This window comes from Cyprinodon variegatus, unplaced genomic scaffold, assembly GCF_000732505.1.
Source record: "Cyprinodon variegatus isolate N-32 unplaced genomic scaffold, C_variegatus-1.0 Scaffold265, whole genome shotgun sequence".
NCBI lineage: Eukaryota > Metazoa > Chordata > Actinopteri > Cyprinodontiformes > Cyprinodontidae > Cyprinodon > Cyprinodon variegatus.
In genome coordinates, this window is record NW_015150718.1 from 393,387 (window position 1) to 409,571 (window position 16,185).

Sequence of the window (16,185 nt, forward strand, 5' to 3'; positions counted from 1 at the left end):
CTCGTGTTTAGAAGTTTTTAAGTCTGTAAAAAAGAAGTTTTTGAGGAAGAAGAAGAAGTAGTATTATTATTTTTTTTAGACTTTCGAAACTCAGAAGCTGATCAAATATCGGGTTAAATGTCGGTGGGGTGGCCGATGTCCGATATTCAGTTTTAAGGCCGATACCGATAGGGGGGCGATTATATCGTGCATCCCTAATAAAAGGTTCCAGAAAAGAGCCAAAAAAAAAAACATGTAAACCTTTAACTTTTTACATTTTTTCACTTTACAATCAAAAAAATCAAGAGTATTATATAATAAGATGTCATATAATGCAGCAAAGTAGGGAGACGCCTCCCCACAGCCCAATGCTGCCACCACCGTGTCTCACCGTGGCAGGATTTTACATGAAAGCAAAGACTTGTTTTCTCTCGCGTTGAAACCCAATAAGAAAAGCTAAAGTTCTCAGTTGGAAGGTGAAGAGGTTTAGAGGTATGAACATTTTTTTTTTTTTGGAAAAAGGCACCGCATAGAGATCAATCCGAAGCCAAAAGCAAAAGATAAAAAACTCTCCATTTCCATCCTTTTCCTGCATGCATGCAACACACACGAAGCCATGCGAGTACAAGCTCTCTGCAAATAGCAACGATCAGCTTTAGGCACAACTCAGCAGATATTAAATGCAAACGTGGAATAAAAAGTTAAATTTTAGTGTAAAGACAAAGAGAACCTGATGCCTCCTCAAATGGCTGGTCAACATCTACCAAAGCAAAAAGAATGTTTCGCTTACAGTTAACCATCTCAGCACAGTTGGATTCAACTTAAACTTAATAAAAAAAGAAAGGAAATGTTACATAGATTTTAAAATCTAAGCTGCAGAGGTGGAACGCAGCAGCAGGAGCGCCGCCGCTGTGCAGAACCGATAAAAAATAAAAACCCTGAGGATCCTGGCTACCTGCTGCTCCTGGAAGCACCGTGCACAAAGAGGAGGCTTGATGCTCCTTTTGTCTCCGTTGGCAAACACTGACAGGAGCTCAGCATCCCCCCCCAACACACACAGCCATGGCAACGGGTTTGGAGTGCAAACCATCAGAAGGACTCAACGTTTTCAAAAAGGCATCACTGCAAGCGGACAGAGAGGCCGTGATCAGAGGCACCGATAAAAGTTTGAGTAAATCACTAATGAACAAAAAATGAAAAAATCTGATCTGGTTTGGATCAGCCTGCTGGAAGGATCCATCACCGCCACCTTCACTTCAATCATTTCAGCGATGAGCTAACGGCACCATGAGGTTAGAAAGGAGGTCAGAAGATGCAGAATGTTCAGTAAACCCAGAGAGGAAACCGAGTAAAGATAGAAAAATAAAGAAATCACTCCTGATGCTGAGGAAGGGCTACATTAGATCAATATGAAAGGCTAGAAACTCATTATAAGGCAGCTGATGACATATCCTTCCATCTAAAAGCAAGGCATGAGTGGAGAACCCCCTATTAATGTGGAGCAGTTATATTCCAACTGATGTTTACCAATGAGGATCAATCATTGAGGTAATACAGTTTCTGCACTGAAGTCATTTCCAGTGATTAAAAAAACATTCCTGTGTGGAAATTCATCTCCCACAGGTCAGCAGTCTCTACATTCCCCAGGTGGCTCACATCCTGTGGCGTCACAGGAAGGAGCGGGGGATGGATGCTACGAGGTGTTCTTCTCCTGGCCCGGTCATCGGAGGTTGATGGCGAGAGCCACTGTCAGGACGACGCCCACGAGCATCAAGAAAGGCAGCCAGGTCTTCAGGAAGCCCGCACAACTGGATGGAGAACAGAGAATGAGGTGAGGAACGCATCATTATAGCATCTTTATATTAGGTCTGTGGTTTAATGCATAAAAAGACCCAGAAGTGCAGAAATATTCTAGTTACAGCTGGAGGAGTAATGTGGCTCCTGAAGAAGCAAAGGCCACAATGCTGGCTGATGTTTTTAGCTGAGATTAGCATTTTTCCTGTATTGCTGAGGTGTTCCAACAGAGGGTCCGCAACCCCTAGGGGGTCCACAGAGGTACTACATGGGGTCACGAACATTTTAGTTGATTGGACTTTTTATTTTTTTATATTCCCCCAGCTACGTTTTTGTCATTAAATACACAATAACATGATTTTGTTTTTGTTTTTGTGGCACTAGTGGCTCGTTTTTTTGACAGTAGGCTGACAGGAAAGGGGGTATGAGACAAAGGCCTTCGTATATGGATCTTCCGCACTAAATGCTGCGCTACCTGCATGCCCTAACATAAATTCAACAGACTGTAGTAAACAGATAAATGGAGGCAGAAGACGTCTTTCAGTCATCAATGCTCACATTCAGCGACACACAGGAGCTCTTTCATTCACAACACCGGTCCCATCAACCAGGAATCAGAAATACTTTAATAATCCCAGGGAGAAATTACTTTCGTTACATTACTCCATCTGTAATAGAGTGACTATAGGACCTGTTTGCTGTAACACAATTTCATACAATATATATAATTAGGGGTCCGCGCTCCATCTCGCCATCAGTTTGGGGGTCCTTGGCCTGGAAAACATTGAAGAGCCCTGCTGTATTGTATCTGTTGATACATTAATGCTTCCTCCATTTGCTATAAACTGTTCATGTTTTCTTTTTTATTTGAAAATAAAGTCTGTTTTTTTATTTTTGTTGAACTGCAATTTGTGTAACATTTGTTATCATTATGTCATTTTATACAGTAAATAGATAAGGGCTGCAACTAACGATTATTTCACAAATCGATTAATCTTTTGATTATTTTTTGATTAATCTATTAATAATCTGATAGCCAAAGGTTCCTAAAAGAAGATTTTATACAAAATTAAACAAGTTAAAACTAAAACTTTTCCACTTGAGGAGTTCTGGATAGAGCATATTGACAGATGAAAACTTTTTTTTTTTTTATCTTAAATGCAAAATGTTTATATATTTTGTTTACAATTTTGACATAATTACTGCTCCAGTTGGGTTGCTCTGTCAGCTAAAAGCATATTTTGCCGTCTCTATACTCGTTAATTATATAGTTAGTCGTAGGGAAGCGGCTGTTCCAACCGTTGCATTTCTGAATTCTCCCGAGTGGTGCACGACTTTACACGAGTGAATAAAGTGAATGTGATTGGTCGATTATCAAGGGGGCGGGATTGTTGTGGCGGAAGGTTCGCAAGCAAGTTTCATTGTGGCCGGTTTGTCGGAAGCATCTTGCTAACCAGTTATCAACTTAGTGCTAGTAGGTTCCCAATGGGAAACTCCATTGGGACCAAGTTGCACTAAATTGGTGACTTAGAAACAACACTGTCAAGGAACGCTATGGACAGCGGAAACATGCAAGAGGAGGAGAGTTTAGTGTCGGAGGTCGTGGATGAGTCTCCTCCATCATACATTTTTTATTTAGAGGAGGAAAGCGGAGACGAAGATGTTGTGGAAGAGGACGCCAGGGCGGCAGAAGCTTGGTTTGGTGTAGAAGGCTTACAGCCGTACATGTTTGAACCCTTGCCTCGCAACGCTGCCAGTTCTGTTAGCTCAACGCCTGCTGAAGACACAGACGTCCATCCCTGTGAACACTGGGACGGAACTCAATGGGAAAGAAAATGATTCTTATTTGAACCATTGCGTATATATTAGCTGCGACATGTGAATCAAGATGCTATGACCGAAATATTTGATTAACAGATGACCGCTGAAATATGATGGGCCGAATTTAGGTGTTCAGGCTGACGTAGAACTAACTGGCCTGAATAAGATAACAAAAAAATCCCATAGATTTTAAGATTTTTCAACATTTTGGGACAATATGGTCTGATAAAGAGTAGGTTTATATACGTTTAAGCCAGAATGATTTGACATTTAAATGTCTTCCCTACGACTTTGAAGATTAATTGATTACTTATTTAGTTGATGGTAATTTAAATAATTGATTAACCATGATTAATCCGATTAATTGTTTCAGCCCTAAAATAGAGGAAGAAAAAGTGATATTGGCTGTAAGAATCAGCCCAGAAATATCTGTTTGGCTGAAAATAATCAACATCGGTCTTAAAGAAAACTTGATCGTCGATCTCGATTTAAAACTTTGACAGAAGATCAAATGTTTAAACCGGTGTGTTCAAACAGCGCTTTGCTAAGGTTTCACAGCGGTTTGCGTTGCGTTTCACCTGTCAGGTTTACCGACTCTCAATCCAACCAAACTCACAGTAACTTGAGATTTAGACATTTTTTATCTGGAAGCTTTCTTCTAGTTCCTTCCTCTGGCCGGTGTCAGTTCATCTTTCGCCGTCAGAGTAACAAACGCTTAGCACAAATTTAAGAGAATAACATACAGCAAGACCTCTAGGCTACATTATTAATGCGTGATGTAATAAACAAAAAACTGTAGTCAGAGGTAAACAGAATTTAAAGCTAAACTGCTTTCGCTACTACACACCCTGACCTAGCAGCTAACCTTACTTACCGTGACCTGACGGCTCCTTCTGCACATACATATATACTATTTGTATGCCACTCTGACGGCGTATGCTGATCTGACAGAACACTGGAACTGGATCGAGTCTTATCCTCATGGTAAGGCGCTTTCAAGTCCTTAATGGATGATCAGAGTGAAGTGACATAGCATCAGGAAATTTTGCTGGATTTCAAGATGTTTACTTTTTTTCAAATTTACATCGTGTTAACCAATCAGGGAGTCTATCACTCACATGCTGGGTCCTGGTCAGACAGAAGGATGAAAAGAGTGAGCTTCATCCAGCTCCAGCCCCACAGCAGACAGTGATATACTGGTTGAACTGGGGAGCCAGGGATCCCAGTGCAGACGCCGTTGTTCGGCTTTCATAACTCTTAGTAAAAATCAAGGGTGGCCGAGGTCAGTGAAACAGGAACCAGTTAGCGGATCGACACTCTCCTATTTGATGATGAGGCAGAGCGAGCTGGTCTGAGGTTCACCTCAGCCTCTGGGTGAAATAGAGGCGAGAGATGCGGATGGTCGTGTGACCAACACGTAAGTTCGAATGAAACTTTATGGTAAAAGAAGCAAAGCTTCAACTTCAATGGTGAAACGGGTTCAATTCTAGATTATGGTTTGTGTGAATCATGGATTTAAAATCGTAGATATATTCACAACCCCATTTCTCACATACACTCATATAAACTTCCATCTAGATTCAATACATATATGGAGACAATTTTGTTCCATTAATGTTGCAAAGAAGCTGTTTTGGAAATGGAAACTTAAATAAATGTAAGCCAGGAAATAATTTTTGAATAAAAAGAATGTTTTAACAAAAAATATCTGTTTTCCTTAGATGGAAAACTTTGAATCAATTTGACTTTATGATCTGGTGAACTGTAAAGTGCCTTGAGATGACATGTGTTGTGAATTGGCGCTATTGGCGTGAATTGGCACTATTAACCTAAATAAACTGAATTGAACTCAATCTGAAAAGGAGAAATTTTGAAAAAAAAAAAAAGCCATTGAAAATATAAAGGGATAAAATGTATGTAGTATGAAAAAAAAAAAACTTAAAATCTAAGAAAAAGCAAAATCAGGGTTTATACAGGAATGATTAACTCTAATTTAATGATTTTTAATGCTCTTAGAAATAATTTTAATGCCATCAACAAATACCCGTGACTCTCATATATACACGGCAAATTCCTTCATCTTTTCTGTCGGCAGGCTGCAATTCTTCAATTTCCAGACACTTTTATTGAAATGAGCATTTTCCCCATTCTCTAGCCTTTTCTCCGCAGCGAGCTTCTTTTCCGAACATACGGCTTTACGATCAACTGGAACCGGAATATATCGCAATATATTGTTTAAAAAATTGTTTTTATTAACTTTTTTTTCTGAATAAAGCATTTTAAATACCAAAATCATTGCATTTAATGAATTTTAATGCCAATTTAGGCCTTAATTTAAAAAATAAAAAAAATTATTTAATGACTTTTAATGATTTTTAATGATCCACAGAAACCCTTGAAATTGTCTTAAATAACTTTTTAAGATTAAAACAAGTTTCACTTCTGGATTGCATTTTTCATTTTTATCTACACTTACAAATTGCTTGTTACTTGGAACAATAATGGAACAAAATTCACTCCATACAAACAACTTTGCTGCAAATTTTTTTTTCCACATTTACTGTTAAAGGAGGCCTTATCAATCTCGGTAATAGTTACGTAGAAATATCAAAAGCCCCGCAGGCGAGCCCCTTAAATAAACTCCTAATGTTTCCTCAGAATCAGACCTTTCCTCACATCCTCACATCCTCTGGATCCCTCATAGAACCTCGTTCAAAGGCCCCGTTTTCTTGTGCTGGCTTTAAAGTAGCAGCTGGACATCATGGGGTTAGAGCTCCATAGGCCTCTTAGAAAAGGTTCAGATGTTTAAAGGCACTGAAACTTTACTGAGCAGTTTTAACACTGAACTCGTCTACTGAAAAACAGACCGCAGGTCTGCAGCAATCTGCTAATTAGCACTTTTTAATATATTTTGTTGTAGAATCTGCAGCATCTTTATGTGACGGATCATCTGTGTTGGAAAATCTGGATCAAACTGAAAGTGTCAGAGATTCAAGTGTAACATGACAGGATTTATGATGAAAAGCGATCCGTCAATCATTGTAGATTAAAACTAAAAAGGGTCACACGCTTTCTTTAAGGAAACAAACTCTGAATAATGATGATTGGCCACAAAAAAACCTGTGGCAGAGTAATACCAAGGAGGCCGTGCCTGTGAAGTTGAGGGAAATGTTTTAAAAACAGAGTTATGTATAAGCTTTGTCACCACTTTTAATGACATGATGGTACGTTGTCATTGCTTTTCAGTATTTAATTCAATTCAGCACCATGTGGAAATACAAAATTGGATGAGCTATACAATGGAGCTGGTATTAGTGCTGTATTCTCAAAGCATACTGCAGGGAATCATGCTGCTCAGTCTGTCCTGTTTGAAATTGCATAGCTTTCTCTTTCTTTCTGAATTATTTGTTGCATATTTTTGTGTATATATTTCAAATGCTGAAGGCTGTCATTCTACTTACAGAAAAACATCAAGAAGCATCTAACAAATGGCTTAAATTTAAACGTCTCGTCAATTTCAATTAACAACAACATATAATAACTGCCTCCCTTGTTGTTCTCATCATGTGGCTTGTTCTCATCCTGTATGATCACAGAGGCCATTCTGCCTGAGGTGAGCTTCAGTCCCTAAACTGAATAAGACACAGCAATTACTAATAACATAGGTTTGTAAGTTTTAATAGGCTTGATGACAAAAAAAGTTTTCCTAGTCCACCCCAGTGTTATCTGACATGACCAGGTGCTTTCAGAATGCCAATGTACAGTATTTTTTAAACACAGAATACGCTATTTAGGCCATTGCTTCTACAGTAAATGAAACCACCTCATAAAAGGTTATACACATGTTAATAAGCAATAACATCATTGTTTCAAAACTGTATTTTAGTGAAAAGTGGCCAGTGACACTAAGTGGCAGATGCCACTGAAGCAGTGAACTTCTTTCCATCAAGTCTTTGTTACTTTATTAAATATTCTATACAGTTTAATAAACAATAACATCATTATAAACATATAATCTACACAAGGGGGAATATAAATAAATTATTAGCTAAAAAAAAGCTGTAGCATTCCCCAAAATGCGGCAGTAAATGCCAGATCTGATCAAGCACTCTAGTGGCAGCAGAGTCAGACTATCATTGTCATAAAAAGGGACAGATGGACCCAGTATTCAAGGTGAGACAGTCGGTAGGAACGCTCCAAGCCGCTGTGTTTGGCAGGTGTGGCAGCCAAACACCCATGTGTTTGGCTGCCACCCCTGCCAAACACCTGATTTTAATTTTTTATTTTTTCAAATTTTATTAATCTATTTCTTTTTTCTACAGTTTAATTTTTTTGTTTTTCTAATGAAGTTTTAAAAATTGCCTTCTTTTCAAATTGTGTTTTCCAGGTCACCACGTCAACGTTTCTGCTGCAAGGAAGTCGGCAACGTTGCAATTAATTAAACTCAATCTAAAAATAATGAAAAGAAAAAAAAAAGGATTAAAAATATATAATCTGTAAAAAAAAAAAAAGCAATACCTGGGAGACCATAGTCCTAGGTATTGCTCTGGTACTGGTAGTAAGAAACTACATGCAAACTGATATTTAAATATTTTTTTGTAAGCCCAACTAAAAAGGCTGACATGCAGAACTAGGCAAGGCTTAAATCTTCTACGTTTAAAGGTCTAACAGATTTGACCATCAACATTTTAACTATCACTCTGTTTGGCCAAATAGCTCCAGCTCCATCTGACTGGATGGACTGATCAAAAATCTGATCTTAATTTGAGCAGCTGATAAAATGATCTGCCAAAGGAAGCAGTACAAAATAAGATGCACCTGAAATAAGATAAAGATATGTTTCCTTATTCCACTTGTAAATAATCTAAACCTTTTGCTAAGTGTCCTCCTGGGAGAAGAACCTCTGCTCTGCTAACCAGTATTTTTAAGCATGGTTTCATTATTTTCCTTCCTTCTTCCTATGATGCAGTTTTCTTTGTACCAGAATGTTTCTCATGTCTGCTCAACTGTTTCCCTCCAGGTTCTTTATTCTGCCCTCTGGTTGATGCTCCCCTAAGCCTGGTCTGTAGTTTAACTAAAAAAATAAAAAGAAAATCAAACCTGGAAACTAATATAAGGTTAAAAAAAACAGGTATTCTGCACAAATGAAGGGAGCTAATTTCTCTTTACATGTGCAAAGGCTTAGCAACAGCTACAGGTCGTCTGCAAAGACTTTTACATTTGCATGAAACTATTTCCAAACCAGCATCTTCTTTTCCTCCTTTACCATCAGCCTCTACTTCGTGCAGCTCTGTCACTTCTAATCCGTGGAAGTTTGCAGTTGTGACCAAATGGGATCAGGTTTGTGGGTAAAACCCACTTTGTAGGCGCTGTACCTTTGATCTGATAGGATTACTGCGACACACAGACATGAGCAGCTTTAATCTTAGCATCATGCTCACTGTGCAGAGACGCTCTGAAAGCTGTGTGATGATCACCTGGACCTTCAGCTGCATAAAACAAGCTTCCTTTTCTCAGAACATTTGGAAATTTTAGTCAGAAATTGTTTGATCCTTTACAGTTTGATGCAGAGCTAAAGCAGAAAGAAACAAAACATGCAGGGATGATTAATCCTAATGTTTGACTTTTTTTCATTATTTAGGCTGTCCAAAAAAATGGCTGACATGAGGAATCTTCTTGCATTACACACTGGAAAAAAAATCAAAATCTGGATAAGTAATTTTTTCTTAAAATAAGTGTGTTTGTTCTTGGATTGAGGAGGTAAAACAGACATTCTGTCAACGGAACAAGACAACTTCAACAAAAAAACAATAGCATTGTCTTATTTCAAGTGAACATTATCTAATTATCTTATTTTAAGAGTAAAAATAATCATTCCATTGGCAAACTATCTAGTTCACCTCCACAAATTAAGGATTAATACACTAAATTTAAGATGTTTTTCATATTTCTAGTTTGTTTTTCCAGTGCACTTGAAATATAAGTGCGTCCAAGTATTCCTCCGTCTTTGCACCGATAGCCTCGTCTCACCTGACATATTTCCCCCGGATGAAGGAGAGGAGGCAGAGGTTGACCATGTTCCACGAGGTGCTGTTCTCATACCGCATCAGGTTGAGAGCCATGGCAACATGGGAGTGACAGTTGTCACAGCAAAGGTTGTGCTTAAAGACAGGGGGGGGGAAAAAATGTCAATTTCTGCCAATATTCTGTAGAGCAAACGAGAAGCATAGAAGCAGAAGTGAGCTACCATCCTGTTCTTGTACTCCTCCGAGGCATCGCGCACAGCTGTATCCCAAGCGTTGGAGCCACTGGCGTAGACTTTGCTAACATCGAGCATCCAGTACCTGCAGAGACGACCGTTTGGATTTCATCCTGTCTATGAAAGCATTAAATGTTCCTGATAAACCTGCTTACTTTGTGGGTCTCCCGAAAGCCATGTTGTCTTCCTGTAAAACAGAAATTAACTCCATCAGTCACCAAAACTCAATATTCTGTCAAAATCTGTGTAATAGTTAATGTTAACCTTCGCTTCAGATTCTCATGTTTTTATCAACCATGTGTTGTAGCTGGAAGGACTCATTGAAGGATGTAAACTTCCCTTTTTGGTGAGAGTCATTTAGGATTGAGGAAATCTGAGCTTTTGCAGCTGGATGCTGAGGGTGAACCAATCAGAGAAGCTGATCCAGAAGCTGCCTGGTAGATGGGAGAGTACATACAAACTATAATCTCTGCTTCTAGAGAGCTGTCAGCATAAAACTAGGAAAGATTTGTATAAATTAAGGGGTTAAATTCCACTGGTTTAACCTAAAAAGCCAAGAGGATTCTTTATGTACAAAGAAAAGTGTGAGTGCTGTAATATAGACACTGATTAAAAGGCCAAAACCTGCCACTAAAACATATTTAATCTTATATTCTGGTATTTGAAGCATTAAACTATTAACCTAAAACATCTAGCCTAGTAAACTAGCCCCATCCGCCAGCGGCCAAAATAATTTTTGCCCGCCAGTGGTCTAGCTTGGTTTGGTGTAGAAGGCTTCCAGCCGTACATGTTTGAGCCCTTGCCTCGCAACGCTGCCAGTTCTGTTAGCTCTACGCCTGCCGAAGACACAGACGTCCATCCCCGTGAACACTGGGACGGGACTCAATGGGAAAGGAAAGGATTCTTATTTCAACTGCTGTGTACATTAGCTGCGACATATTAATAAAGATGATATGACTGAAAAAATTTTATTGACTGATGACTGTCGATATATGATTGGCCGAATTTAGGTGTTCAGGCTGACGTATAACTAACTGGCCTGCATAAAATAAAGGGGGAAAAAACAACACAGATTTTAAGACAATTTTTTTTTTTTTTAAATAGAAATTTTCTAAATTTTGGGAGAACATCAAATAATATAAAGAGCACATTTATATACGTGTTTAAGCCAGAATGATTTGACATTTAAATATGATTTAATACGATATATATAATTTAAGACTTTAATAAGTCAAAACTTAAACAAAAAGAAACATTTCCTAATAAATGAGACCAAAAAATTAGAGCACATGGATGTAGGGGGTCATGTGATTAGTGTTGCACCGATACCAATACCAGTATCGGGCGGGACCCCGATCCAGCTCTAAAATAGTGGTATCGGCATCAGCGAGTACCAACAAATAGGACACTGATACCATTTAGAGAGCCAAAAGTTTATTCAACTATTGTCACCCACTCCAGGTAGGCAATAAAAAGTTCTATTGGATTCACTTTGTATTAGTTTTTTTCCTGCTTCACAAAGGTAGACAGCAGCTTGACAAAACCATGATGGTGATTAGTTTACATCCAAGTAGTATGCAGTTCTTCATATATACATGGTTTATTTTAATATCTTAATTCCCCTTTGGAGCGTTTAAAAAGTAGTTTAACTTATGCTCCAGCACAGCGTATCCACCATGGCTACACTAAAAGCAAGGATGCTTTTCATCTAAAGCCACCAAAATTAAAATCCTATCATAAACATATTGTTTATCTTTTTCCGATCCATCCCTCACCGAAACAAAGTAGGGTCCAGCAAAGTCCCTGATGACTCCAGTCGAGGTGCAGATTCCCATGTGACCAATGAAGGGGAACAGCCATCTGGATAGAAGACGGAAAAACAAACATCTGTAGGAAGTTTCACAGCACAGATCCATATTTCTGAGGGAATATTTTACAGGCAGGATTCAAGGCCAGCCTGCGAGGATTTAACCGGTAAACCCCGACTCCATGTAGCAATCAGCCTGAATGAGTTTGACCATCAGAACAGCTGCATGAACACACAGTAACACATGCAACGCTGCAAAAAAAAGCCACAAGTCAGCCTGCTGCCTGCTTCTAAAGGCAGATTTAGATTAGGCTTTTTAGATTAGGTGCATTTTTTTCCTCCATGCAACATTTGTAACACGTGAAAGAAAATAATGGGAAACAGGTTCTTTTAAACAGCTTAATGTTTAGAATCTAGAGGAAAATTTAAAATCATCCTTATTTAAGAGTCAAAGCAGAAGCAATTAAACATCTGATTTGTATTAGACCCTGTAAATAGTTAAAAGATCAAGTTTGGAGTTTTTCCTTTTTAGCTAATAGCTAGTTAGTTAATGGTAACGGTTGCTTTAAACATAGAACCAGCAAAATCTGAGGTCTATAGAGACACCATGGATGGACGGATACATGTTACCAATAGTTAGTCCACACAACTAAACTAGACTGGAAATAAATCACAGAGCTAGTTTATGATTCCTAGAAGCATGTTCAAAACATCTAATGAGGAAACGCTCCATCAACGGTGGAAATTGTAAGAGATTTAATAATAAAGGTCCTGCAGAAGGTTTTTATTCACATAAACACTTACAGATGACATTTTTACTGTTATCTGGCTTTTAGAATAGGTGAGCTGAAAAAAAGTCCATAATAAAACACAGCCTGCAAGTAAGAGGGAATAAATAATCTGGAGGGAAAAACATAAAAAGCTTGAATCTCTAAACACTGGCTGATTCGAGCGACCTTCTTAAATATGGGAGGTTAATAAAGGATAGAAATATAAAAAACTTATCCAAAAATAATCCAGACCTGAAAACCTTAAATCCAAATCAACTTTTGGAAAATTTTAGAACAATCAATAGTTTGTTGATTGTTGTGACGCCTTTTCTAAGAGAACAGCCTACAGGTAATGATCCATTAATCGTTTATTTTTAGTCATAACTTTTAAAGGCTGGTTAAATAAAATATTTCCTTATGATCAGGCTTTTAACATGTAACTAAAGATCTTGATTGTATAAAGAATCAGAAAGAGGGCTAAAAAAATGGGTGGATGGAAGAACTGATGATGAACTGAGGACTGATCCAACCATCTTGTACACCAGAGGTCACAGATTAGCGGACCGCGGTCTGGATCCGGACCCAACCTGATTTAAAACATTTATAAATTACCGCATGTTGCCCGATGACGGTGTCTAATTACACTTGCGCCGCTTCTCCTGTTAAAATGGTAAAGCCTTCCGGAGCGTCCAGCACCAGGCTGCACATGATCCAAATTAGCCAATGAGCTGCTGTCAGTCTGGGTTGCTGCTGCTGCTACTTTTAGACACAACAGGCAAACCTGTGGCAAGCCGGGCGATGGGAAAGAAGGAGAAGATGATGAGAAATAGAGAGCAGAGAAAGTGTGGACTGCTGGAAGAACTGTGGTGAACTGGTGAAAGAAAAGTGAAATGGTGCTCAAAGATGACCCTGCACATTTAGAGGATGTTTGGCTCAACCTGCTGCTGTGAAGCAGGATTCTCCACCATGAATAGAATCAAAAATAAATATGGATCCAGGCTCAAAATGAGCTCCTTGATATGTGCTTTAGAATGACTTAGTCTCCATTCAAACCCAGGTTTAAAGCCTTGCAGAGCAGCATAAAGCCCACTGCGAACATTAAGCCAGAAAACATAAAAAGAGTTCAGGTGTTTTTGTCAGTGGTGTCAAAAGTACACACACTTGTTACTTAAGTAAAAGTATAGATACTGCAGTGTAAAAACACGTAAAAGATGAAGTATCAACTTGACCTCTTTACTCAAGTTAAAGTGAAAAATGATGTGCTCAAAAGCTCATTAAAGTGTAAAGTAACCTTTAAAAAAAAACAGCCAGATGCCACTATATGAATTGAAAGCTCAATTTTACGACTATTTAAAAAATTCTTTGAGATAGGGCCAAGGATGAGGGAGGTCTTGTTTGTCTCCGTCTCCCGATACGCTCTCGCCTGTGTCCGACCTTTCAGACATTCCGCCATCTTTTTCTGAATCCGACATTGCAGCATGGCATAGACAATTCACGTTTGCAGTTTGAAGAACACCTGCTTGCTTCTGATGATTTCCTTTAGCTAACCAATGACACTAGTTTTCACTAGATGTGGATGGAGCCAATGATCTTCATTGGATGGAGCACATGATGTGAAATAAATATTTATAAACATTAAATGGAGGCCAAGAGTAACAAGTAATGTTTGTTTTAAAAATGTAAGGAATAGAAAGTACAGATACTTATGTGAAAATGTAATGAGTAGAAGTCAGAATTGGGAAGAAAAATAAGTAATGGAGTATAGACGCCTAAAAAGTGTACTTAAGTACAGTAATGAAGTATTTGTACTTCGTTACTTGACACCTCTGATCTTTGTTAAAAGATGTGAATCAGGAAATTGTCTATTTACCAAACTGAACGAGTGTTCTTCTCTACTTCAAAAAACACTTAAGATTTTAAAATGGAAAAATTTTCTATTTTTTTTTATATATTGTTTTATGTAAAAAGTTCATGTATAACATGGAGGCATAAAAATCTCATCATGTTAAATTCTGTTTAAAGCAACATATTATAATTTATATTATATATTATTTATGATTTTTAATTGTTTAACCTTGATCTACACCTTTTAGACGCTGTGAAGATAAACAATCAGAGGAGTAAAAACTGTTTTTTGCCAGAAGGACAATAATAATAATGATAATAATAATAATATATTATGTATACACTAACTTTTTAACTTTTTGTTTTTTCACGAAACACCAAAATCAAATTTCCGAGCATTAACAAACATGAAACCTGCTGATTGTTTTTAGGTTACCAAATTCCTCACTTCCTGTTTATTGTTTTTCCAATTTACTGTTTCGTCATTAATTCGCTGAAATTAATTTCAGTTCGTTCGGTTTTCCAGGTTTATTTTCATAATATTGGCTTTAAAAGCAGAAATATCCGCTGAGAATAGACAATATTTAATAAAGCAAACAGCAACAGGATGGTGCTGCTAGTAGGCTAAGCTAGTCCCTCTGCTTTCCTTCAGTTAAACTGCTCTTTAACGCCGACGAACTCACGATAAAACCGGGATGGGTGTCCACACTATGCAGTAGGGAAAGCGGCTGGAATCCGGGTTCATTTTCTCTGACGCTATGTGATAATTCTTCATGCTGTCATTCTCAACAGCATCCGCCATAGCCAGCTGTGGAGCACGAGCTTCATTAGCTTCTTAGCGTCAAGTTACCTCAAGTCCAGGCCACTCACCGGAAACATTTCAAAATAAATGTTAACAGTAAATTAATTTAGCAAACTAAAAACATTTATGCATATTTTTTTCATTTTTTTTATTGTTAGTTTATTCATTTAAAATATATCTTAGCTAAATATAATTTTAAGAAATCGCTACAGTGTAAAGATTATGGGATTTTAAATTCAAAATATTTTATTTTGAAAGGATTAATCATGTGTATTTTCTTACTGAGCGGAAATTGATGCAGATAATACTCCAGTATACAATCACACTTTAACAAGGCATTGCAAGTTTCCTTATATGATCTAGTCTTATATAAAAAAAAAAAATAACAACGTTAAAATAATTACATTTAAATGTAGGTAATATAAAAATAAAATTAAAATTAAAGTGAAATAAGATATGACTAAAAAATGTATAATGGTTGATTTTTGTTATTGATTAGATATTGTTTTTAAGACATTCATCTCCTCAGCTTGAAACTACAGTAGATGGAAATGGACCATCCTCTCATTTGCATAAGAGAAACCCTGTGTAAACAAAGGTGGGCAATTGCCATGTAACTGCCAGTGTAGGAGATGCTCTGTCAGCTAACAGAGCATTGCATTTTTTCTCCACAGCTAATGCTTCAAGTAAAATATTTCTTTGTTTAAATCATTCAAACTCACAACCAAAAGACTAAAAAATAAAAAATAAATTGATTCTGAAGAGCTGCACCAGAATCATACTGAAAACAATGCATGGGTTTCTGTAACATTTAGCAGCAATAAAACATTTATACAAGTTCGTGAAGAAGTAATGTAGAACGCTGCCTAGTTTGATCATCATGCCTTTTGTGATGTCATTAGCAGGGCCAGCCCAAGGCATAAACAAAGTGAATAGCTGCTTATGATGAAGGCAAGTAGGCGGACTCAGGACCAAATTGTCATTTTTATTCAATGATTTCATTTTATGTGACAATTTGTTTGATTATAGAATTAAAAACACACAATTTGGTGATAAACTGAGTTTATTTATATAGTGTCAATTCACAATGCATGTCATCTTAAGACAC

The 16,185-nt window shown here is 37.6% G+C and overlaps 1 protein-coding gene across 1 annotated transcript; it reads right to left on the reverse strand.

Annotated features, from left to right (window-relative positions):
- Positions 1 to 162: 162 nt before the first annotated feature.
- LOC107089781 (transmembrane protein 222-like) lies at positions 163 to 15,099 on the reverse strand. The gene is made up of 6 exons (XM_015382748.1): positions 14,959 to 15,099; positions 11,629 to 11,713; positions 10,009 to 10,040; positions 9,842 to 9,938; positions 9,625 to 9,755; positions 163 to 1,787 (listed from the first exon to the last, which is right to left on the reverse strand). Exons 1-6 carry the CDS (start codon positions 15,075 to 15,077, stop codon positions 1,700 to 1,702), a joined length of 552 nt encoding a protein of 183 aa, XP_015238234.1. The 5' UTR covers positions 15,078 to 15,099; the 3' UTR covers positions 163 to 1,699.
- Positions 15,100 to 16,185: the final 1,086 nt, after the last annotated feature.